This window comes from Lobosporangium transversale (assembly GCF_002105155.1).
Source record: "Lobosporangium transversale strain NRRL 3116 chromosome Unknown BCR41scaffold_34, whole genome shotgun sequence".
In the NCBI taxonomy this organism is placed as follows: Eukaryota; Fungi; Mortierellomycota; class Mortierellomycetes; order Mortierellales; family Mortierellaceae; genus Lobosporangium; species Lobosporangium transversale.
This window is the reverse complement of record NW_019029012.1, coordinates 255,990-280,181: the sequence shown is the minus strand read 5'-3', so window position 1 is coordinate 280,181 and position 24,192 is coordinate 255,990. Positions and strand designations below refer to the sequence as shown.

Here is a 24,192-nt window from a genome sequence, read left to right as displayed (position 1 = left end):
CGGGGTGAATGGTTACCTGCTGTTGAAATGCAGTTTCGCTGCATAGGGCTTTCATGCTCTGCTCTGTCCGCGTCTCGGCAAAATATATTGTAGATGCATAAACTTCAGTAGCTTCTGCCTCTTCTTCTTCCCCTGCTTCCATCTGCACCTCAGTATTTTTCGGGAACACTGTTGTTAGACTGTTCATGACAGCAGTATTTTTGTCACTTTTCTCACGTTCCTTTGGGTGATTATGAGTAAGCCCCTGATGGAGGGTGGGTTCTGGCGTATGTGCCTTTACTTGCTGCGTCCGTGTCCCTGGTGCTGTGCGTGCTTTGACGATCTGCTTTGGTTGTACAGAGTCCAACAGATTACCTTTGAGCTCAAATGCCAGTTTTAAGCCCTCCTTTACAGGGATTTTAAGCAACAGTGATGGTAGCTCTTTTGGGATTGGCGAAGGTGGAGGGTTGAAGTTAAGGTTGAGATTGGGTTTCGGTGATGATTGGTCAAAAAGGGGTCCTGAAGTAGAGTATCGCTGTCCATGATCTTCTGGATCCTGAATGTACTCTAATATGTCCTGAGTTGGATGCTGAATTGAGATTTCCGAGGAACCATTGTTGATGGCCATGCTCAATATGGGTGTAGGCATGGTCACTGCCTTCGAAGGTGAGGTTGCTGTCGTGGCATCATGGACAGTGATTCTAGAGATAGCGACTGAAAAATTAAAGTTAAGAAAAAGAGATAGCATGATGAAGATGTAGAATGTGCTGGTCAGTAAAGTGTTCATATTCTCAAACGTCATTATAATAAGAAAGTAAGAACGTTGAGTGATTTAAAGTCAACGTACATCTGTCTGTATCGGCTTGAAATAGGGGTAAGATTGATTGAGTTGTCTTTAGTGTTCCCACCATCCTGAAAAAAAAAGAAAAAAAAAAAAAAATGCTGGGTATCTGGAAAAGGGTGAATGTGTGTGGAAGGAGAAGACAAAGGTATGATATTTATTAAACGGGAGCTGAATGGTTCATTCGCCTGTCGAGGCCCACTGAGATAAGAGTCGTTATCGGCGGATGATAATGATGCCAAAGGGATTGAACAAGGACAGGCCAAGAAGGAAGGGGACAGCAAAGATATAAATACACGTATATATTTATACACAAGATAGAAAAGGAGATAGAGAAGAGGAGAATCAGAAATGAGTTTTGCTGGACAGGAAGGGTAATGCTGGAATGTATGGAATGTAGAGAGCAAAGAATGAGAAAGAGTGAATGCGTTTTTTTTTTTTTTTTTTTTTTTTTTTCTTTTTTGGACTACAAGAGCAGTAGAATAGCAGAAGGAGAGGGGGAGAGAAAGAAGGTCCAACGACGAAAGAGTTGCGTTTGTTGAAGTTGATTTTAGGACAGGAGAGAATGAATCGTCAGGGTCACGTCGCGTTAGAAGCTTTTCATCCAACTCTTCCCCCTTTTTTCTTCTTTCCCTTCATTGGCACCGGGTGGGCAGGCACGGACAAAAGTCAGGCAAATGGGTCCGCTTTCTCTTTTTTCCCTTCTCTCAAAAAAATAATAAATAATAAATAATAAAAAATAAAAAACAAAAAATGAAGCATGTCATGATGCACATGCTCTTTTCTTTTTTATTCTTCTTCTTCCCCCCCCTTTTTTTTTTAAAATATCTGTATCCTGCATACATCTAACATGTTCTCCTCATCCCGAGTATGCAGCCTGTCAGGGCGGAGCAACGGCGTTCTCTATCACTCGCTGTGCAACCATGATAACAAACTATGACAATGGCAACGGTAATGGTATACATCCTGCATGCTGTATTCGAAAAGCTTTCTAGACAGAATCCACTAAATCACACATTGATTTTTGTGCTCCACTTGAAAAATCATGGATGGACTCAGTTAGCATTGACCAGCTGATTTCTTTTTGTACAACCATTCATCTCGTCATTCATTCTGTAATCAGCAGGACAACATTTTAGTCTGTGTGATACATGATATGGTTATATATTTTACAAGTGTCGGTCATGCAAGCAAAAGCAATCAATCCTCTTCTTCTAACAACTGCCTTCATCTCTCTTCTACTGTTGTCCTCCACCACCACCACCTCGGAACCCTCCACGGCCACGACGATCATGGTTGTACCCTCCACGACCTCTTCCTCGACCTCCATCAAAATGCGATCCATGTCCATTATTGCCATCTCGGTCTCCCCAATTGCCTCGCTGGGGTCTATCCATCCCACCTTGCCATTGGCCAGGTGGTCCATTTCCAAAGTGACTAGGTGGGCCCCCTTGTCTTTGTATACCAAGGCCTCCCATACCAAAGTTCGGCGGACCCTGTCCTCCAAAAGAAGGCGGATGTGGTGTAGGGCCGCCCATACCTAACCCTGGTAATGCTCCAGGATTTCCACCTAGTCCTGGTAATGCCCCAGTATTTCCGCCTAGCCCAGGGAGTGGCCCAGGATTACTGCTTAGGCCCGGAATGGTTCCAACCGCAGGTCCACTAACTGTAGGACCTGCGGGGCCGCTTCCAAGGCCAGGGATCCCTGACATTGGTGTTATACCAAAGCCTCCACCAAGCATGGGATTAAAGTTCCCAAGACCTGGGACAAATTCATCGTCATCTTGATCGGCCCCCAGGTCATTGAGACCCAGTTCCTCTGCCTTTGCAATACCGACATTGAACTTATCCTGCATTGACTCTCCAGGACGATTTCGGGTCCAGAAGCGTGTCGTATGATCATTTGATCCAGAGACGAGGATATGGCCAACAGGGTGCCAATCAAGTGACCACACGTTCGAATCATGAGCATTCTCCATGATTCCAGAGGGTTCTGATTGACCCATGATCCAGAACATAATAGATCCTTCGGATCCCCCTGTTGCCAGAAGTGATTCATGTTGTGGGTGCCACGCAACGGAGCAAACCTCCTTCTTATGGCCTCGAAATGTCTGCAAATCTTTCATCATCCTGATATCGTAGATCTTGACCAGCTGATCACGCGCTGCTGTTGCAAGCCAGTTCCCATTTCTGTTCCATTGAAGTCCCAAGATCGTGTTCTTGTGGCCATGACTATAATGTTCAAGTAAAAAATGACGCGTTGTTCAGGATTATAATAGATTGCAACGTACAATATGCCGCCATCACTCCTTACATCCCACCAATGACTTACAGCGTCGTAAGTGCTCGTCCACTCTTGGGATCCCAAAGCTTCACAAGATTGTCCTTACTTCCTGATGCCAGAAGCGATTTTTGAGGGTGCCAATCAACACATTTCACATCCCATCCGTGGCCAGTCAGTGTCCTTTCTTCAATACCCTCGTGGAAATTCCAAATCTTAATTGTCCCATCATCTGAGCATGTCGCGAATCGAGCGTCGCTAGGTGAAAAACTAAAATATGGATAAAATAAGATCAGCAGGAATATTGTGACCGATTATGACACAGGACTTTTTCTGTTTCCGGATCAAAAAATACCTCAAGTCGCGAATAGCTTCCTTATGCCCTTGAAATATTTTAAGTGGATTCATATTTATTTGCCAGTATTTGATAAATCCATGATGATCGGCTGTGACCATCCAGTCTCCATTATGGCTCCATTTCATTGCGCGTACTGCAGTATCGTGAGCCTAGTAAAAAGGAAAAAAAAAAAAAAAAAAAAAAAAAAAAAAAAGGATGCATGGCATGAGTACGGTTTTTGTAAAGTGCAGCATCAAGCATTACAAAGCGTAGAGGATTGAATATACGCCACTTACTTGTAAAATAGTTTCAAAGTTAAATGTCAATCCATTCCAGAGAGTAAATTCACCACTAGAGGAGCCTGTGACCAGTCGCCGTCCTTCAGGTGTCCACTACAATAATTAGAATACATGGTGGTATGAATACAGCATGTGTTAAATTCATTTCAACTTCTATTGTCGATAAGCACTGTCAATAAACACAAGCAGTCCAGTTCCATTCATATCACCTACACGAATAACATTAACAGGACACCGGTTCTTATTGGTGGATGTATGCACAAATTTCGTGGTAACTGCATTCATTGGGTTGTTGGTATAGGCGGACGGTGGTAAAAGCTGATGATGGCAATAAAAAAAGATGTGTCAATTTCTCCTTATTCCAATATCCAATCGTCATACTGGGTCCTTTGAGGAAACAGAGTAACGAGCGTCTTCTTACATCGAAAATGAAGTTTGAGTCTGGACGAAGGAATGGAAGATCTCTCTTGTTCTTGATGAACGGCGACATCTAAAAAAATTTAAAAATAATGGATGCCACGGAGTAAGTTTCAATTGACCTCCTAATTCCATCTCTAAAGTATAAAATCGGCTCCACAGTCCTTACTTGGCGCCATCTTGTAATACTATGATTATAGTCTACAGTCCTTCTCTGGATTGATTTCCGCATACGCTTTCCATCTATTCATACAAAGTGGAGCGCCCACAAGGAAGCAACAGTGTGCAAGGGACATGACATCTCGATAATGTTAATTGCAGGTACCACAGTTCTTTATTTAGTCCTGAATGCCTTTTTTTTATCTTGACAAGCAGGTATTTAAGAGTGTTAAAATAAGAAAAGGTTGATGTGGTTGTACTCTACCAAAAACTATCCTGTTGCCATATTCTCTTTGACTACCATCACCGCGATCGGATCGCGGCGTGAATTCTCTCCGTTGTGCAAAGTTTGACATGTCCTCTTTTCCCTCTCCTGTAGTCTATTATTCCTGAGATTGCTATTTATTATATCCGGCTAAATATATATTATAAAAGACGGTACTGTTCAGTCGAGTCCCAAAAGGAAGAAGAGGATGGTGCAAAGATCTTTCACCCATCTCTCATTTTTAGCTTGGACACCTGCGTCACCGAAATCATTTAAAAGCTGTGGCAACCTTAATTAACACATGATATTTCGGCGCAGTTGTCAAGGCTTTCGCCCAAACAACGATTCAGTTCATCCATCGACGACGCGACTTCTTCGAGGAATCCCTCATTTAGCTTTAGCCTGACCCATAATGCCGAAGGAGCCGTTACCAAGGTATCTCCATCCCGACTACAATCCCATGCGGGATAAGATGGATCGACTTCGTGAAATTCTTATTCATAACAAGGTCAAGACGCCTTCCGGGAATGTCAGGAAACAGGATTTTATTGATTTGTTTGAACAGCATATCAGGCCTCAGATACCAGCACTTAGGAAGTATTATGAGAATATCAAGCCGTCGGAGAAAGGGATCATCAAAGTACCTGCGTCTACTACGACTCATCTATCAAATGATCGCAAGCAGGTCAAACCTGCGGTTCCGCCACATAAATCAGCTACTGTTACCTCTTCCTCCTCTTCCAGCTCTACATTACAACAAGGCCATGTATCACAACCACTCCCGTCTTTAAGTTCGCTACCAGCTTCGACATTAGCTTCATCATCAGTTCAACCAGTGCCAGAAACAGGACCTTTGAGGCAGAATGGGCAACAGACATCAGGAACTGAATCAACAAGTTTCAGTAGAGGTAGTAGCGCTGATAAGGTACCAGACAATTTGATAGTGTGAAGTCTCACTCTTTAATGCCTGCTGTTTACTGAGAAGCGTGTCTTTATATTATTTTTATCTTTTTATTTTTACAGTCAGATTTCACGAATGTATCAAACGAAGTAACTAAGGAGGACCATCCGACAAAAGACGTAGAACGAGGAAGAACGCAACGAGCATCGACAGATATTAAGGATACGAAGAGCATTGATGATAGCGGTCGGGTTAAGCGTCGGAGAGTAGGCCTTTTTATTATTATTATTATTATTATTATTATTATTATTATTATTGTTATTATTTTATTTATCTGAAGTGTCTGATAGGCTGATCATTGCACATGTTAAAATGGATCATTTGCATCCGCTAACAGTCTCTTGATCCTATTGTCAAGTAGAGATCTTCCTCAACAAAGAAGAGAGCGCCTAGTCAAAATTTTTCAAAGGAGAATCCATTTCAGAGTAGCAAGGAGTCAGAACGCAGGCGGCGGTCTAAATCAAGGGATGGTGTTTCTTCTACGTCGCATCCCTCGTTAAAATCGCGTTCAGCCTCAAAGTCACGCACATCAAGAGCGCGTAGCAAGTCGGGTAATGGATTGCGAGAGACCAGGAGGGATTCATCAGGGAGAATGGAGCACGACGACATCTTTGGAGCTGCAGCTCTGCCTGCATTTTCAAATTATATTCGTAGACCCAAGTATCCAGTTTCAACATTTGACGATATCGACTCTGATGGTCCCCCTTTCCACAATTCGCCATTGGTGGCTAAAAGTCGAAGGATATTAGAGGCTACACTTGCTAAACCCAAACCTTTAAATTTCGGGGCGATGCATTATCATCAAGGACAGAGAGAGGTTGGCTTTAATAGGATTCAGAATGAAAAACAGCAAAGTTCATGGATGCCATTCCGATTATTGCTTTCTGTGGCAGTTCTATTCTTTGCATCATGGTATCGGCAGACACGCTTTCAAATTGGCTTTTGCACATCGGATTCTTCCACTCCCAGCAGTCCTAACGAATATCGTATGTATAAGCTCTTAGTTTCTTGGAACAAGAGAGCTATAGACGGTTTTGCCTTGTTTACTTTATTCAGCGACTAAAAACATTTATTTTACATTTATCAATAGAGAATCAATTCTGGGGTTGGATGTATCCCACATGTATCCCATGCCCAACACATGCAACGTGCTTAGATCCCAATGAGCCGCCTCTCTGCCCACCAGAGTATATTCTGAAGCCAAACCCACTCAGTTTTGATAACTTTCTGCCGCTAACACCTGTTTGTGTCCTCAATAAGGCGAAAGAGTATCAGAGTCTGCAAGTAGCAGATGTGGCTGAGCATATCTTGCATCGTAAGGCTGGAATTGAGGAATGCAAATTTTATGTTCAGCCACCAAGGACACTTGAGTTCATAGCACGCCAACGGATATCAATTAGAGACTTGAAGGACGAAATCTATTCAATGAAAGATGTAAGCATCCATACCAAAAAGAGATTTATGGCCTCGCCTCGTATATTTCTTTGTTTTAGGAAGAGTCTTTGACCTTTTTTTCCTTATTTTTTTTTATCTTTATTTTTATTTACTTTCGTCTTATTAATTACAGTCTAGCATATCCTTGGAGGAATTCGAGCAATATTGGGATCTTGCCTTGAAGGAATTGTTCCGCAGGTCAGATAGCCTTGTTTTTGAACAATGGATCGATGAAGAGTATCTTCGTTCACTCAAGCCTAGTAAATCTCTTGTGTGCGCGATGCGGCAGGGATTTCTTGGCTGGTGTCTTGAGTACCAACTGTATATCTTGACTATTATCATTGCCTCATTATCTGGATTTTTTTTCCGGCGCCATCTCCATAACAAACGCGAAGAGTCCAAAATAGTTCAATCCCTTGTTGAGACTGTTCTTAGCAAACTAACAGATCAGTCACATTACTACTATATCGATCCCTTCAGCTACCCTGAGCCATATCTATCTCAGATTCATCTTCGGGACGCTCTTTTGATTGATGTGGCTCAGCCTGCGCGGCGTAACGAACTATGGGAGAAAGTTTCTACTATTGTTGACAAGGATGCGAATGTGCGGGTGAGTTTGCAAGAAGTGAGAGGTGAGATCCATCGAGTTTGGGAATGGATTGGTGCATCGGGTATATTGAGCAACAAGCCTAGGAGCACCGCAACCAGTAGTAGCCCAAGTAATAGCTTCAGGCCTTCTAATAGCATCAGTAGCTTGCATGTTACAGCAGCAATTGAAAGTAGCCCAATTGATGAGCTCGTCTCATATCCGATCATTTCCTAGGAGCTATCCTGCAATAAAAAAAAAAGTTTCAAGCCACATTAGTCCTATACAATTCCTCTGTGCCTTTTGCTTGTATGAGAGGACCACTTCAACTGGTTCTTTGACCATTTCATTGCTCATTTTAACCATGGACGACCATGCACCACTGGAGAGTACCGGCATCGAGGAGCCTCTTGACCTCGTTCGCCTGTCATTAGACGAACGCATCTATGTTAAGCTTCGTGGAGACCGTGAGCTTCGTGGCAAACTTCATGTATTATTCCTTCTTTTTTCTTTTTTTAAGCATTCGTTTACCTTTGTTGCTTTCTCTACACAACGGGTTAAGCAATATGAAGCATGGCTATATTAAGTGTTCAAGCGCCTGCTAAGCTTCATCCCTTTCTCTTTTTTTTTTTTTTTTTTTTCTTCCATTCCTTGATTGCTGAACATTAGGCATATGACGGTCATTTGAACATGGTTCTGGGCGATGTCGAAGAAACGATCACTGTTGTGGATGTGAATGAGGAAACTTTGGAGGAAGTTATCAGAGTAAGCAACCAATGGAACTCTACTATTGTTGGCGCTCGAGAATCCTTGTTTTTTTTTTTTTTTTTTTTTAATATGTTTGTTTTTCGATTATGAAAATATGAGAGAACCGGCCAAACGCAGATAATCAACCAAGGAGAAGGAATCAATTGATCCGCTACATTCAGTAGTGGACTTTTTTTTTTTTTTTTTTTCTTGTTATGATGGATCACTGGATTTCAAGTTGATATATATTTTTTTTATTCTCCCTTTAATATCCTTTCATGTATAATAGATTGTCAAAAGGAACTGTGAGATGCTTTTTGTCCGCGGCGATGGAGTTATTTTGGTAACGTGCATTTGACATTATCTTTGTTTTCTCGTTCTTTATTGATATAAAGCGGTATACAGAATCAATGGATTACTTACGGCCTTTATGTCTCATATCTTGTTCTATGACAGGTTTCGCCACCATCGCGTGCATAGAAGTAGAGTGATAGCAAAAAAAAAAAAAAAAAAAAAAAAAAATTCAACAAAGTTATTAAACCACAAAAAAAAAAAAAAAAAAAAAAAAAAATCACAGTAAACTTCTGTTGTCTTTGGTGTATTAATATGACTTACGAGGTCACAGATGTAGAAAACGTTCTATTGTATGCAAACGCGTAAGGAAATTTATCATTCCTGGCAGCGTGGATTTGTGTGTCTTACACAGGAATAATTACACGCGTATTGTAGTAATGTCTTTGTTGTAATGTACTTGTACTAGTGGTGTTTACTATTTACACGCTCTTTATTTTATTTTTTTTGTTTTTTGTTTTTTGAAGACTACCAAGCGCACAAACATGAACAACATAAACATAAACATAAACATAAACACATGCACGCATGTGTGTAATTAAAATATAATAAAAAAGCTTTTAAAATATATGCTTGTAAGGCTTGGTTCATTGTTGATGGTGTTGATAGTTGAAATGGCCTTTTTCAACTCCTCTGTACCTCTCTGCTTTCCTTTCTTTCTTTCGTTCATCCTCTTCCATCATCTACCCCTTTGCTTTGTTTCTATTCTTTGAGATTTACTTTTAACCTGACTTCAACGTTGCCCTGGCTTGAACAGGTTGAATTTTTTTTTTTTATTTTTTTTTTATTTTTTATAACAGTCCTTTGGTTTGGATATTCCTTTCACTCCTACCACGCCCATTAGCGTCCTCTCACTCCACTCTCAGGGTCTAACGTCCCATTCATTTTTTACTCCTTCTACAAGACAATTTCTCTACACTTTCTTCTAAACACATTTGCATACTTCATTTTATCCCTATCTCCTGCTTGTTTGCTTGTTCACACCATGTCATCCACTACTACCTCTGCTATCTCGCTGTGGGAGTCCTTCCGTGCCAATCCAGCCTCTCCAGAGTTGTATCTGCCAGATGCGCACATCGTCTTTTTACCAACGGGTGTCGGTGCAGCGACCGGGAAACAAATTTACGAGTTTTTCAGCAATGGTAACTTTTCGCATCCGAAGCGATTGTTGGTGGAGGAAAGGGTCATTCATCGCACTGTGGGTGAATCCTCTGCTGTGGATGAAGTGGAGGCGACCGTCAAGTTTGTCTCTGGTGCTGGAGCTTGGCTATTACCTGGAATTGAACCACATCACCTCGAAGACTTGACTATCACTTTCCCACTGGTAAGTTGATAAATCATGTTTATTTCTTGTCCCCTCTAATCTCATGCCGCCAAAAAAAAAATAAAAAAAATTGGTGGTCAAAGAGGCGATGAACTGCATGCAGAGTTGCAGCAAATTAAGTGATAAGAAGGGGGGGGGGAAAACTCAATTGGTGTATTCATTCTCCACCTTCCCACCCCACAGAGCGGACAGAGGGAAAAGAGGGGGAAAACAGAGGGAGCACTGACGCTTTTTGTGCTTGATCGGAGCGGAGCATGGATGAAAAGGGTTTACTTGCACCTTCGCATATCCGCGTGATTCTGCAATGGAGCGTCAACCTTTTTTAATCATGTAATCAATGATAAAAGAGCAATTGTGAGAAGGGGGCAAAATGTCAAAAGACGTGGGAGAGAGAGAGACAGAGTTTGATTATAATATAATTCTAATGGTCTTTGGCTCCCACCATTCAGGATTTAGCCTGGACCCACACCATAACAACCACAACAACAACATTAACAACAGCAGTGGTCTGTAATGAATAAAAAAGTGTACATTTGTAGTTGTCATGCAGAATCCTACTAAACAAACAAAAAAAAAAAAAAATTCATCTTGCTCAGGTCATTTGCGCCTCCTTTGCAGAAGGCCACATTGCCAGCGTCCGCTATTTGTGGGACAATGCTAGTGTTCTCAAGATGGTGAAGTTGATCGGTTCGCGTCATTCCTGGCCTATTGTCACCGAGACTCAGATTGAGGGCCTCAGAGATCCTTCCAGATTCCGTCTGAATCCCTTTGGCGGTGCTAGTACGGCTGCAGGCTCACGCTCTCAGTCCAATGTAAGTAGAATATCAATCACAAGAACAACGAACAATAGGGAACGCATGTTTATGTGTAGTGTAAAAGATTTTTAATTTGGTATTAGGATTGACATCGGTAATGAATCATATATCAGCTGGTTGTTTGACATTAACTCCATTTCACAAACAGATTTCAAAGATCTTTAGCCCCCCACCCGTTTCGCCTCCTGAGCATCCCGCCTCTATCACAAAGAAAGGTCATCCAGCCTTGACATCGACCGTCTTTGGCCACCTCAAGGGCACAGACACGAACGGTAATGGCAACAGCAACAACAGCAGCATACCCATGTCTTTGAGTCCATCGGGTTCTGATGAGGCATTGGCCAGTAGGTCAACCACTGCTTCACCTGTACAGTCACCAAAGAAGGGTCATCCAGCTCTTACTTCAACATTGTTCAATCATCTCAAGGATGCTGACCCAAAGAAGGCGTTCGAAGATGAAAACGGCAATATCCATAGCAGGAACAACAGAACGCGTGGATATTCTTCGAGCAATGGAAATGAGGATAGCGCTGCTATCACTCCAACATCTCCTCGATCTCCTCGATCCTCCGTTTCCTCCCCTGTGGCCAAGGGAGGCTACTCAGCTTTAACATCAACCGTGTTTAGTCACCTCAAGGATCCAGCCCAGCAACCCCAGGCTGCTACTACTACTATCGATACTACCTCAAATCAACCTCCAAGAACCATGGTTCAACAGCAGGATCAGCAAGAGATCAAGCCAGAGGACCGCGGAGCAGGTTGGAGGGCTGATTATGTAAAGCCCAAGGGCCACCCAGCATTGACTTCCACCATCTTTTCGCAGCAGTCACCACCGCCAGCTCCTCAACCTCAGCGTCAATACAGACGAACTAGCCACAATATCTTTGGAGCCCCTGTCGAAGAACCTACAAAGACCAATTCTAATCCAGCTCCAGTTGTAAAAGAGACAAAGGGATTCACATTAGAGTCTTCTGCTATCGAGGCTGAACTGGAGCGGAACAAGCAACAGCAGAGAGAGTTGAAAGAGGAGACTGAGGACGAGGTTGCAAAGAAAAACGCTCAAGAGCTTGAAAATCTCGAACGACAGATGAAAGAAGTTGAGAAATTGAATACTGAGGCTGAAGCTGAAGCGCAGGCACAGGCACAGGCACAGGCACAGGCACAGGCACAAGCCAAATTGGACCAAGAGCATCGCCAACAGCAAGAAGAGGAGAAGAAGGAGAGAGAAGAGCTGGCTAAACTGAATGTCAAGACACCTCCAGCGACTCTTTCTCATCCTGGAGCGCCACTGTCCCCTCAGTCCCCACCATCCTCTGCCAGGCGAATCCATCCCAACTATAGAACTTCGTTCACCATTGGTGGTGCTCGCTAAGATGATACCAATGAAGCAAAAAAAAAAAAAAAAAAAAAAAAAAAAGGTACAATACAATATAACCATCAGCCATTTTTTGTCTACATGCTCCTCAGAATAAGTTTGAATGAAAATGAATAGTAATAAAGAGGATTTTATTTTATTTTATTTTATGTTATGTTATGTTATGTTATGTTATGTTATGTTATTTTTTTTTTTGTGTGTGGATCAAAAGGATGGAGAATGGTACAGAAGACAGAAAATGGAGATGTTTTAATGTACTAGATAAATTTGCGAATGACCATGGCGACCAAAAGACCTCCAAAGATGAAGATAAGGGTGTCAAGCCACACGGGAATACCAGACTCTGTTCGTCGATTGTTCTGTGCCCGAGCCTGTGCAGGTGCTTGGAGATGCTCCAAAATCTGTGTTTGAGACTGAGAAGTAGCAGCTCCTGTCCGGGCACGGATCTCTGTTGTTGTTGATGATGATGATGCGCCTGTTACAGGGGTCAATGGCCTTGAAAGGCCTTGAGGCACGTTCGATGAAGACTGTACTCCCGCTGAAGGCCCTTGTTGTTGTTGAATGGAAGATTGATGCATGGGCCTTACTGTAGATTCTAATTCAATGGCAGGCCTGCTGGATTGAATATCATCTGACATGGTTGGAGTAAATCCTGTAGATGATGGTGATGGCAAATACTCTACTGCTGACTCGGCTAAGTTTCCCTTATCCTCGCAAGCTTCATTTTTATTAGTGTTATTATTACTATCGCTTTCCTCTGCCTGCTTCTTTTTGTCAGCCTCATATCCAAATGAGAATTCTGGAGGCAATTCATCAGCTTTGAGAGATGCCTTGACTGCGTTCTCTGGTGCAACGTCTGGCAGGATCGATATGTTCTCTGATTGACACGTTGGACACGACCATGTTCTTGATCTGTGGTTCACAAAAAAAAAAAAAAAAAAAAAAAAGGTCAGGACATTTCTGATGCTTAAATCGGACAAACAAGCGATTATTTTAAAACATACTTGATAGCTAAAGCTTTTCTAGCTTCTACGCTTGTATCAAGTCCTCCAATGGCGCCTTTGCTTTCTGTGGGCAGGAATCCCATGACTGCGACCAGCACTGTCCGAATACCCCAAGCAGGTTGCCAATACTCTGGATGATAACCAGTGATGCTCAAGCAGACTTTTTTGTGGAGTTCGAAACGTCCATTGGGCTATAATGTTGTTTAACGAATATAAATTAAAGACGAGGGGAAATCTTATCAGATATAGTAATGTGTATAATGACATTATTCTTGATAATCTTTTCTTTCCCCACCCCCCCCAAAAAAAAAAAAAAAAAAAAAAAAAAAACACTAAAAATTAAACTTACTGTCAAGAACATGAGACTAGGTGGAGCAAATGGGTAGTTATTGGGAAGTAAGATGCGACCATGATAGAGTCCTCCCTCAAACTCAGTGTCCTCTGGACCTCGAATTGTAAAATGCCATTCAAAAATATCTGTCTATTGTTGAAGGAAAATAATAAAAAAAAAAATCAATTTTTCAATTACAAATGCATGCGCCCAAGGCAGTTAAAATGATTTGCCATTCATAATTTCTGCGCCATCCAACTGATACTTGATATCTTTTTTTTTTTTTTTTTTTTTTTTTTTTCTTACTTCGAGTGGATTGGCAGCAAAATCAGTTGATGGTTCACGAGCCAGTTCGCGAGCTTCTTGCATAATCCTTTTGACAGCTTCCGATTGAGCATTTTTTTTATTTCGTATGCGTGTACGATTGTTGAGGTGGTTAAAGGAATATGTAGCAGGAGCAAGTATGTAGAATAAAAAGATGTGTTTAAGAAAGGTAAATAGAAAGAAAAGAGTTGTAATAGTTCGTTAGACTAGGTAGATGCCTTGTCATTCATCGTCTTGGTTGCATTCATTCATTGTCAAAGCTCAAAATTGCACTCAACCATTGCAAGGTAGTTTTTTTTCTTTTTTTTTTTTTTATTTTTTACCAGAGCTCTTTTTATTGTACTGTGCAGTGATGCCCGCCAGTGACGCCATTTTATACACTAGTCGGGGGGGGGGGGGGGGGTGTTTCGCGAGGAGTTGGTTGCGGAGGAAGAAGAGAGGTGAGAATGTGTTTGTGCTGGATGGAGGAGACACTTGAGAAATGTGTATATAGGAGAGAAGTGAGGCTGTGACTTTAAGTTAGGAATGCTTGCTCCCACTCATTAAATAAGTTAAATTTGTCAAGTGATATGAATATTGGAGTACATAAAGTTTATGTGCATCACTATTAACTATATACATTAGCTGTCCAAGACAAGGGACTAGCCCGAGTCCCATTCATTGAACAGATATTATAGAAACCAAGCGCAATGCAATACAGACCATGTTTGTTCTCTCTTTTTTGTTCTTCAGCCCATCTCTGACATGTTATTTCTCCTCCCTGCCAGTCAGATCGTACCACGTTCACAAAAAAATTTTATTAATGTCAAATTTCCTGGACATAGTTACCTACATTAGGAGAGAAAAGAATTGCCTTGTCAGTGACCAGTGTGCGGCATAGATTGCGCATTTGGTAGATAAGGGATCATCACAAATTACCTGGGAACAAGCCTTGTTGACCATTCAACTTGCCAGTCCACCAGTCATTAGAACTGGCTGTTCGCTCTACCAACTCGATCCGATCATCTTTTCGGAAACTTAAATCGCCTGGCTGCTGTGCATCATAGTCATACAACGCCACCACCATCTTGGGACCAGGTTCATGGAGTTTCTTGGGCATAGGTGGGGGAGGCGGGCCCTTTTTGACAGCTTGCGCTCGTAAATAATCTATTCCATTAGTTGCATACGGCGACGGTGATGCTGCTGCTGCTGCTGAAGGTGCCGAATAAATGTTGGCGTTCCGAGGCGTCATAGATCGTGAATAAGGACTGGCGCCTGAGCCAGCAGGCTGCGCACCATTATGAGCAACACCATCATTCTGGATTGTATTATAAGCTGGGGGTGGCGGTGACGCGTCTTCTCGTGATCGAGAAATGTCGCTTGTCGCTTGCCATGGCTTTGTGCCTACAGAAGTCGGGCTCCTTTGCCAAGGCTTGGGAGCTGATACTGGAGACATAGAAGTTGGAGATCCATAAGTGTGTTGAACGGGACTAATGGGGCTTTTCTGGGGAGCTAGTTGTCCATATTTGCTTGTATAAGCTGTCAGAAAAATAAAACATAAAGAACCAACAAATGTCAGTTCTTTGTGAAAAAAAGGACCATATTATACATGCATTATTTAGTAATAGTAATCATCAAGGACATTACTGGCAGCGACAGATCTCTTGGTGATAGTTTCAACTGATTCAACAGTAGGAAGGGTATCTTGCTTCCGTGCTTCGTATCCTTGTTTTATGTCCATTGTGAGATCAAAGTAACCATTGGCAGAGAGAGGCCCGATACGATCAAGCATGATGTTGTAAATACGTGTCTGCAAATAGTAGAGTGCATGGAAAATTGGCTCGATCAATTGGGCTCTGTAATAAAAGAATCCTGGCAGTTCTTCGCGTAATAGATTGTTCAAGCCTTCATAATCTGCAGTGGCAACTTCTAGTTGGGATTCAAGCTGGAAAAAAAGAAAAAAAAAAAAGATCTGAGGTTAATAAGGTTTGATGATCCGGATATACTTTTACCAGTAAACGTACAAATTATTGAAATAAATAATGGCGGCGTAAAAAAAAAAAAATACGCACCCTGTAAATATGCTTCTCATCATTCAATGTCCGTTCTTTCTTTTCTTGCAACTTCTTGAGGGAGATGCGGAAGCGATCATAGTCAATCAGCTTATGCTCTCTTTTAATAATTGTCTTGCGGATCAGCTTCATGTTGTTCTGCATCTCTTCCAGAGGGCGAACTACCAATAACTCGAGTTTATCCTGTTTTAATCCGCGAATGCATAAAATACATAAAAAAAGAAATCATTATAAGCGCTAGATCCAGTACAGCTGCAGAAATGTAATGACTGATCCCAGGTCTGTGAAATTTGTTTTCAACAATTGTAAGTCGTACCACTTCAGGTAAAATAGTGTCTCTCATCTCTCTCATGACTGCCTGAAAATCGTCAATAGCTTGCATAGACTCTGGTGCTGTCTGCGCTCTTCGTGGCGTCACTACTCCACTGGGCATCCCCAAGGATGGGTCGTATACCTCAGCAAGGACGATGCCAAACTCGGCTTGATGATTGAGCAAGGCTATTATGTGACATGAATGATGATATGAGGGAAAAAATTTCAGCAAGCTGATCAGACGCACAGCAACATGAAACAACACAGCATAAAATTTTCATAATTTCACTAAGACAAAAACCGGAAAGGAAAAAAAAAAAAAGCCCAACTGCGCGGTTGATCATTTAAAAAAATAAAATAAAAATGGCGGCTATGATCTTTCATCGTCAGTGTTGAGGAATGATAAGGTCTGTGCCTTACCAGTGACATTGTCGCGATACTTGCATATGTCTGCCAGCAATTTCTCTGTAATTTTTTCACATAAAGTGAACTTGTTGTTCAGTTCATTGAATTCAGGATCTTTTGTCTCTGATATATTGCGGATTTGGGAATGAATGCATAGACGGTTATGAAAGTATTAGCAGAAATAAACAATCTTCTTTTTTTGCAAAGTGAAGTCGGCGAATTGAAAATTTTATCGTCGAGGAAGAAAGATAAAGATTACCATCCCGAATGCCAGTCTTTGTTGAGATCGCGTGGGGCAGTCTATAGACAGCTTTAGTGAATCCTTTCCTATTGTTGGTTTGTTTGCAATGCTTTATGGGGTAAGTATGCTATGGCCTACACCTCCTTCAACAGCTGCATATAATCGTCAATGTTCCACAGATCTGCTTCGATAGGATTGACTTGCCAACTCATGTCCTGGGAAAAAAATTTATTGTTGAATTGGAGTTAATTAGGATAGTGAGTAATAGGGTAGTTTCTAGAAGCCAATAAGGTGAATAGTCTGAAGACGAGAATAGCAAATGAAGAAAAAAAAGTTGTAAATGTGAAGGAATGAAGAAAGGACTTGAATACTTAGTCAAAGTAAGACACTCAGAAAAATGTGCATCATTACATTACTGCATGCATGTAATGCTCTCAGAAAAAAAAAAAAAAAAAAAAAAAAAAATTCGCTAGTCACTTTTCAAAGTTTCTTTTTTTTCCCTCTCCACTTTCTTCTCTTCAGGTCATCTTTGCCACGCTTTACTCTCATTTGTTTGCATGCTTGCCAAGAAGCATTCCTTCCTGTACATATTAAGACTCTAGCATTCTCCATCTCTTTTTTTATCATTAACCATGTCTGTTCTGAACAACAGCAGGCCCGCTGTGGATGGGGCCACTTCGGACCTTCTCATGGATCTTCATGTCAAGTATATTCAGGCACTTGACACGGTAATAACAACAATAAAAAATAGTAGCTTTTACCCTTCTCGTGTTCGACATCAACGAGCATCTTCTTTCTATATGCAGATAAAACATTGTCGTAATGAATGAATTCTGGACAGTAGGACTGATACCAGATTTCTGCGCTTCTCGTTGTTTCATTGGTATCGCAGAAGAAGAATGATCTCGAGTACTGGTTGACAGAGCATCTTCGCGTCAATGGCCTCTATTGGGGTGCTACCGCGCTTCACATCCTTGGTAAACCCGAAGCACTCGATCAGGATCAGATCGTCGAATACCTGGTGAAATGCCAACATGAGAACGGTATAATCTTTACTATCTTTATAGTCTTTATGACGTAATAGTTGTCAATGCAGAAACAGCCTACCAATGGATCATTTGATTTTTTTTAGGTGGATTCGGAGGCCATATCGATCACGATCCGCACATTTTGTCAACGCTGAGTGCAGTTCAAGTGTTAATTACTTATGACCGATTAGATGCTATCAATGTTGACAAGGTCGTGGACTGTACGTCATCCATACAGTTATTTCAGCAAATGTTTAAAATGCTGCATTATCTTCTGAAAGTAAATGCTTACTTTTCCTTACCATTTGGTTTTAGACATCGTGTCCTTGCAGAACGAGGATGGATCCTTCAGTGGAGACTCATGGGGCGAAACAGATACTCGGTTCATCTTTTGCGCAATCAACTGTCTTAGTCTACTAAAGAGATTGGATGATAAGCGCCTGAATTTAAAAAAGACTATTGATTATATTGTACAATGCCGGAACTTTGATGGCGGGTTCGGGAGCTCGCCTGGAGGGGAGAGCCATGCTGCTCAGGTATATGTTTGCGTAGGAACATTGACCATTTTGAATGCTTTACATCACGTTGACGCAGACCAGCTCGGTTGGTGGCTCAGTGAGAGACAATTGAAGAACGGCGGTTTGAACGGTCGGCCTGAAAAGCTGGAGGATGTATGTTACTCGTGGTGGGTTTTGAGTAGTTTAAGTATGCTGAAGCGGGCCCATTGGATTGATGCAAACAAGTTGACCCAATTCATTCTCGAGGCACAGGTAGAGTGTTAGTTCCGGTGACTGGAAGCGGCCACTATAATTGCAAGTGCATGAGTGAACGATCTCATTCTTAGATTGTACTCTAATCTTTGTTAACTATTGTCTTTTTAATTTGTCTTATACTTTTATACTTTAATAATCGGCTCGCTATACAGGATTCAGAAACAGGTGGCATTGCTGATCGATCAGGCAATATCCCTGATGTATTCCACACTAACTTTGGTATCTGTGGACTATCTCTGCTGAGATATCCTGGCTTGGTGCCAGTAGATCCTGTCTACTGTATGCCTCGTCATGTGATTCAGCGGATCGGGCTCACCGACAAGCATTAATACCGTAGTTCCTAGACCAGGAAGTATCCAGAATTGCAGAACCTTTGCATTACTCGACGTATTTCAATAAAGAATAGCCTGTATGCTTGTACGCGAGTAGTGTTTTTTCATCTCGTTCTAATTCTACGCATATCAAATTTAATAATGAGAGGCAGTCTTTATCTGGGTTGGGAAGTGGCAGTCAAAGAGTTTAATGTTGATGTCTACGCGACTGAGACTGAACAGAATCCAGGAGAAGCTTTCATCGATAACATTATTAACAAGAGCTTGTAAATGTACAAATGATGCAGATCTCACTGCTGATCATAAGAAACCAGGAGACCTCATTGATAACCAGGCATTAGACACATGGAAACGCATGGTGTCAAGAGTCTACGACTTTTGTATTCAATATGGCGCCAGCATTGATTTTATTCATCACCAGCCAAAAATTTTTAATCGGTTGTTTCCTGGTATAATTTTTGTCTTTATAATACACTTTCGCTATAACACGTTGGACATGAGTGCAGCCCCACATATTGAATGAAAGCACGTTGGATACGACCTGGACTTCTTTTCAAGAGTGATATCTTGCCGATTTACTGCACCAGTGGACGAGATGAGAGTTTAAGAGAGGGAAGGGAAAAAAATACTGCCATACTGCCACCCCTTTTAAATAATGAATGACGCACATTTGTGGCCCAAATGTTTCCCACAGAAGATGGAAAATGACGAGGCTTCTTTATTTTATTTTTTATTTCCATACTCTTACTTGCTTTCTCTAAACGATACCAATAATTTTTCAAAATCAATGACATCTACCCCTACGCCTGATCAGATCCCTATCGAGGAGCAGCCTGTGCTTGAAGCTCTCGTCTCTATCAAGCATAGGCTTACTGCTATCAAGAAGGACCGTTCCCGCTTCTTAAAAACTTCAACTGTCATAGCCCTCTATGACGAACTCTGTGTTCAACTGCAAAGACTTGAGGAAATCCGTGGCGCGGGGAATGCTACCATTTGGGGCTACAAAAACAATGTGAACTGCATTCTCGACGATGTCTTTGTCATTCTCTCATTATGCTTCATGGCAGTAGGCAAAACCAAAGAGAGTCCTGCTACTTATGTGCAGCTTCTTACCATCAAGGTAAAAAAAGAAAAAAGAAAAAGAAACAAAAGAAGACTTGAAGCTTTCAAGGGAGTGAGAGACATTTGTGCATAGTTTAGGGCAAAAAGTCTATTTGGGTATATTGAGCCTGACCAGCATGGGAAATCAGACCCGTTTTGATTCTGATAATGCGCCTACTTGGTCAATTTTGGGGTTTTTTTTTACCATACCTGACCTAAACTCTTGTTTATTTTAGCAATGCCTTACAGGCTTACAAGAATCTGGAGTCTTTGCTGCTGGTAACATCCTTATATTGATGTGCTTGTGTCTTTTTGTATAGTTCATATTGATATATATTTTAAAGATGAAACTAAACCTGTTCAGTTCCGCCATTGTTTGATATAATTCATGCTCGTGTCTTTGCTCTTAACAGAGGATCTAAAGCAATACGAGGACAGGTTGAAGCAGCTGGAGGATTTCATCAAGGTGGATGAAGCTAAGTCATCCACACCCGATATCCAAACAAAGATCCTCAGACGCAAGCTCGACTTTAATAGTACGTATTCATCTCGCCTGTTTGTTCATGCTTTAGCAATAGAAATGAAACTGGAGAGCCGATCTTATTTCATGATCTACCCGTATTGATGCAGTTCTAAATCGTGCTATGAGAATATACCTGATGCAATTTTGTTGATTTTTTTTGTGATCTTTTAGACAAATTGCTCAAGGAACTACAGGATGCAGTCAAATCTATTTCTCCAGAACTGGCGCCTATCCACCGGCGTTTGGTTCAGCTCAAAATCGAACTTGCGACATTGGCATCAAGATCGTCCTCTTCATGGAGTAGCTCTGAGGTCCATCATATTCAAGAAGAGCTGCGAGAGATTGAATCCAAGCGAGAAGATGGCAAGTTTATGGATGCAGAGGGCAATGTCGTCTGTGGACAAGCTGCAGTCATCGGATTGCTTGAAGACTGTTACGACGACTGCCACAATTTGTTAGCAACCAAGGAGCCAGTCCCCCAATCGTTACGAGATATTTTCGATCGACTGGAGGCGATCAAATCAGATTTGGAGAGGCTGGTTCTGACACAGCGCTGGACGCTAAGGGAAACTGATCTATGGCAGTATGAAATTCAATTGAGTGAAATCAGTGCACTTCGCACTAATGGAAAGTTTGTCAACCGGGATGGTGACGTGGAAGAAGGCCAGGTATGGAAGCTAGCAAGCATTTTTTTTTCTTTTGCATGGAGGCCGTGGATAATGGGAGTTATTATCCTTTTACTGATCAAACAAGTCAACTTTAAACGTTTAGGCTCTCCTTAATTTCATGCTTCACAAGTGTTATCGTTTAATTTATATCCTTTTGACAGCATCAGAGCCAATTGCAGAGGCACTGGTGCCGATTCATAACCAACTGCTGACCGTTCGTCGGTGCTTACTGGAAGTCAAGAAATGGGGTGGAGACTTTACAGGTAATATGGTGGAAAGGAGACCAAGATCAATGGATGCTTTCGCTCGATAGAGATGAATCATGATTCATTTTGGACGATTTGTCTTACATAACGAGCATGGTAACACGTTATACTTTGACTACAACTAACCCTTTGTTCTTATTTTCTTCTATTTTCTTATGCCTCTAATTAGTACGTGATCTGTACCCATATCAAATGAAGTTGGCCTCAATGGATAACATGCGAGTTGATGGCAAATTTTTGGACAAGGATAATGAGATTCCTGAAGGTCAGGGTATCTGCAATTCACTTTTAAGCGAATGTTATGATATTATGTATGAACTACAGGACTCTGTCGTTGATGACGCCTCAGATAAAGAATGTGATAATGAGGAAGAAAACCCTGGGATGGAGCTTCGAGGATCCAAGGGCTTGGATGTTGTAGTTTAAAAAAGATATTGTACTCTATATGATCATAAACATCCACTATCTTATATAATTTATTTTGCCTTTGCGCTCGCCTCTCCTTTTAAAGTCAACTTGAGCAGTTGGCCACTTGTGGTCATATCGCTATTTATCATTGAACATGTTGACAAACACCTCGTCTTCAGTATTTATCCAACGCAGACAGGCTTGGTATGATGAAAATAAAAGCACATCATTTCCATTCAAAATTTCTGCCTACCTTTGGACGCGTCCACTTCCGATAATATCGTGAATATGAAATTTATGAGGAAGGAACGATCCTCGTAAGGGCTTTGATACCAGGGCCTAAGAAGTAGTACAGAAAGATGAATGTTACATTTAGTTTAATAATGGGTACAGACATAGAAAAAAAAAAAAAATCGCAGCTGAATGGTTGGTTGCTCTTATACAATGAGTGAACGAGTGCTATTTACCGAAGTCAACATGTCCCCAAAGGTCTGCCGCCGAATCATCCTCAACATCTCAAGCCTTCCCTTTAAAAGATGAGTTACAAAGAGGCCTCCCTGACGGATCGCAAACCTGTAGGACACATCATCAGTCACGCGTTCATGGCGGCCTAGTACGGCGGAGATTGTTGTGGTTTGGGATGGTGCTGAGGCTGTAGACACGCTGCTAGTTATTGCTGCCGCTGTAGTTGCTGTTGTCTCTGACTTAATTGCCTTTGCTTGTTCCTGATTCGTTGCATGGATCAGTTGGTTCAATGCCGTGTGGCCACCGCCTGTGGTGTTGGTTTTAGTACTGTCGCCCCCACCTCCACCTCCTCGTCCTATGGGTTGGTTCAGATTGACAAGATGGGGGTTCGCAGGCACCGACAGACTACGGTTGAGTAAAGAGTATCGAATCAAAGTGCTAAAAATAAAAAGAAGAGAAAAAAAAGAAGGTTTGCATCAAATACTTTATAAAAGAATAGGCAAAAGGATCAAGCTTGCTGCCTACGTACGTAATGTCTTCATCAGTAGCTCCAATAACGGATTGCATATTAGAATGTTGGATAGAGATTTCAAAATAACGTCCACTGGTGACCAAGTCCTTGAAACGATCAAAGATAGTTTCGTCCGCTTTGAAATCATGACGTTTACCAGTCGTAGTAGCTTCATTGACTGAGGTTCTAATCGGAGATGCTCTGCTAGTCAAAGGTTCTGAGGCTCCTCCGTTGGTGGAAGAAATAGTAGATCTTGTGATCGGCTTTCTTAATGTTGTTCTCTTTTGGCTAGCTATTTCTTCCTGCCCTTGCTCTTGATCGCGGTCCTGTGGCTGTATCTTTCGTTTATTATTATTATTATTATTGTTATTATGAGATGATGTTGTTGCTGCTGAACTAGTAGTACTACTGATTGTAATTGTTTCCTGAAGGTCCTTGAGATATTGCTCCTTTGCCTGTTCGATCTGCGTTACATAGTCGCTCGTCAGCATGATCGCAAACTCGTCAGACCCTGTTCCCCCAAGATAAAACTTTCTAATTGTACCATCCTTGATTAGTTGGGCCTATAAATGAAGCGGTATGGTATATACAAAAGTATTGAATTGAACCTGTTAGATGTTAAAGTCAATAAGGAAAAAAAGAAAAAGGAGAGATAAAGGGGAAAAAGTATTACCAAAGTGCGATCGACAGTGGTATGGTCGTCAATGATACTGTAGATCTGGTGAATCAGACAAACTCTCGGAAAGACCTTTTGTTGTTTGACTTTGGAAGGGTGAAGTAGATCCAAAAGATAGTGTATGGCGCTTAATGTATCTTTTGGGAGTGAATGATCGCTTTGGTTTGCCATTGCTTGATGAACGTAGATATAAGCGAGGGATCCAAAGTAAAAAGCAGTTGTAGGTCGCCAGTCTTTTTTTTTTTTTTTTTTTTTTTTTTCAGCAACGTGTGCTTGTGACGATAGCTTCAAGAATTGGTGGCGTAAAAACCTTCTTGCACAGTCTGAAGTCCGACTGAAGAAAGCTGTGGTTACGAGAGAGGGATTTTTTATTTTATTATTATCTTCCCTTTCCAAAAGTGTATGTGTGTATGGGCGTGCTCGTGATATTAATGGTTTCTATGCTTTTTTTGAATGGTGTCTAAAGTTGTTGAATGAGAACGGGAAGAATGTTCATGGGAATGAGTCCTTTATTGTGTCACAACTGTCTCTCTCCGCAGCAGTGCAACAGATTGTGTCCTTTAATGAATTGGAACAGTCACAATTTCATTAACCAGAGTGTA

At 41.5% G+C, this 24,192-nt stretch overlaps 9 protein-coding genes across 9 annotated transcripts; 5 read left to right on the top strand and 4 right to left on the bottom strand.

The window, feature by feature from the left end:
* Positions 1 to 2,658: 2,658 nt before the first annotated feature.
* Positions 2,659 to 4,401, bottom strand: BCR41DRAFT_289572 (WD40-repeat-containing domain protein; the record flags this gene model as incomplete). Its single annotated transcript, XM_022020333.1, has 7 exons — positions 2,659 to 3,052; positions 3,153 to 3,371; positions 3,457 to 3,608; positions 3,735 to 3,830; positions 4,014 to 4,055; positions 4,159 to 4,227; positions 4,315 to 4,401. Coding segments are annotated over 7 exons (1,059 nt in total), but the record flags the coding sequence as incomplete, so codon positions are not given.
* Positions 4,402 to 4,920: 519 nt separating this feature from the next.
* BCR41DRAFT_424172 (Man1-Src1p-C-terminal domain-domain-containing protein) lies at positions 4,921 to 7,829 on the top strand. Its single transcript, XM_022030382.1, has 5 exons — positions 4,921 to 5,503; positions 5,602 to 5,745; positions 5,901 to 6,525; positions 6,630 to 6,973; positions 7,107 to 7,829. The coding sequence occupies exons 1-5, from the start codon at positions 4,991 to 4,993 to the stop codon at positions 7,794 to 7,796; spliced, it is 2,316 nt and encodes a 771-aa protein (XP_021878839.1). The 5' UTR covers positions 4,921 to 4,990; the 3' UTR covers positions 7,797 to 7,829.
* Positions 7,830 to 7,871: 42 nt separating this feature from the next.
* On the top strand, positions 7,872 to 8,847 carry BCR41DRAFT_138249 (Lsm3 protein-like protein). The gene is made up of 4 exons (XM_022019526.1): positions 7,872 to 8,049; positions 8,229 to 8,324; positions 8,596 to 8,649; positions 8,763 to 8,847. Exons 1-4 carry the CDS (start codon positions 7,924 to 7,926, stop codon positions 8,784 to 8,786), a joined length of 300 nt encoding a protein of 99 aa, XP_021878838.1. The 5' UTR covers positions 7,872 to 7,923; the 3' UTR covers positions 8,787 to 8,847.
* A 644-nt stretch (positions 8,848 to 9,491) lies between these two features.
* BCR41DRAFT_339395 (hypothetical protein) lies at positions 9,492 to 10,868 on the top strand (the record flags this gene model as incomplete). Its single annotated transcript, XM_022022158.1, has 2 exons — positions 9,492 to 9,981; positions 10,578 to 10,868. The coding sequence occupies exons 1-2, from the start codon at positions 9,643 to 9,645 to the stop codon at positions 10,866 to 10,868; spliced, it is 630 nt and encodes a 209-aa protein (XP_021878837.1). The 5' UTR covers positions 9,492 to 9,642.
* A 1,458-nt stretch (positions 10,869 to 12,326) lies between these two features.
* Positions 12,327 to 14,217, bottom strand: BCR41DRAFT_358631 (ubiquitin-conjugating enzyme/RWD-like protein). Its single transcript, XM_022025075.1, has 5 exons — positions 14,154 to 14,217; positions 13,813 to 13,889; positions 13,525 to 13,656; positions 13,176 to 13,366; positions 12,327 to 13,083 (listed from the first exon to the last, which is right to left on the bottom strand). The coding sequence occupies exons 1-5, from the start codon at positions 14,200 to 14,202 to the stop codon at positions 12,429 to 12,431; spliced, it is 1,104 nt and encodes a 367-aa protein (XP_021878836.1). The 5' UTR covers positions 14,203 to 14,217; the 3' UTR covers positions 12,327 to 12,428.
* A 350-nt stretch (positions 14,218 to 14,567) lies between these two features.
* On the bottom strand, positions 14,568 to 17,201 carry BCR41DRAFT_381662 (hypothetical protein). The gene is made up of 8 exons (XM_022027320.1): positions 17,044 to 17,201; positions 16,858 to 16,925; positions 16,614 to 16,721; positions 16,198 to 16,379; positions 15,882 to 16,064; positions 15,457 to 15,754; positions 14,749 to 15,348; positions 14,568 to 14,658 (listed from the first exon to the last, which is right to left on the bottom strand). The coding sequence occupies exons 1-8, from the start codon at positions 17,049 to 17,051 to the stop codon at positions 14,636 to 14,638; spliced, it is 1,470 nt and encodes a 489-aa protein (XP_021878835.1). The 5' UTR covers positions 17,052 to 17,201; the 3' UTR covers positions 14,568 to 14,635.
* A 154-nt stretch (positions 17,202 to 17,355) lies between these two features.
* BCR41DRAFT_358629 (terpenoid cyclases/protein prenyltransferase alpha-alpha toroid) lies at positions 17,356 to 19,064 on the top strand. The gene is made up of 5 exons (XM_022025074.1): positions 17,356 to 17,567; positions 17,732 to 17,882; positions 17,972 to 18,088; positions 18,183 to 18,637; positions 18,793 to 19,064. The coding sequence occupies exons 1-5, from the start codon at positions 17,472 to 17,474 to the stop codon at positions 18,967 to 18,969; spliced, it is 996 nt and encodes a 331-aa protein (XP_021878834.1). The 5' UTR covers positions 17,356 to 17,471; the 3' UTR covers positions 18,970 to 19,064.
* A 650-nt stretch (positions 19,065 to 19,714) lies between these two features.
* BCR41DRAFT_381660 (hypothetical protein) lies at positions 19,715 to 22,133 on the top strand. The gene is made up of 6 exons (XM_022027319.1): positions 19,715 to 20,092; positions 20,310 to 20,352; positions 20,487 to 20,609; positions 20,768 to 21,264; positions 21,368 to 21,527; positions 21,700 to 22,133. The coding sequence occupies exons 1-6, from the start codon at positions 19,760 to 19,762 to the stop codon at positions 21,954 to 21,956; spliced, it is 1,413 nt and encodes a 470-aa protein (XP_021878833.1). The 5' UTR covers positions 19,715 to 19,759; the 3' UTR covers positions 21,957 to 22,133.
* BCR41DRAFT_358625 (hypothetical protein) lies at positions 21,857 to 23,850 on the bottom strand. Its single transcript, XM_022025073.1, has 5 exons — positions 23,588 to 23,850; positions 22,933 to 23,477; positions 22,406 to 22,841; positions 22,192 to 22,277; positions 21,857 to 22,076 (listed from the first exon to the last, which is right to left on the bottom strand). Exons 1-5 carry the CDS (start codon positions 23,759 to 23,761, stop codon positions 22,007 to 22,009), a joined length of 1,311 nt encoding a protein of 436 aa, XP_021878832.1. The 5' UTR covers positions 23,762 to 23,850; the 3' UTR covers positions 21,857 to 22,006.
* Between the last annotated feature and the right edge of the window lie 342 nt (positions 23,851 to 24,192).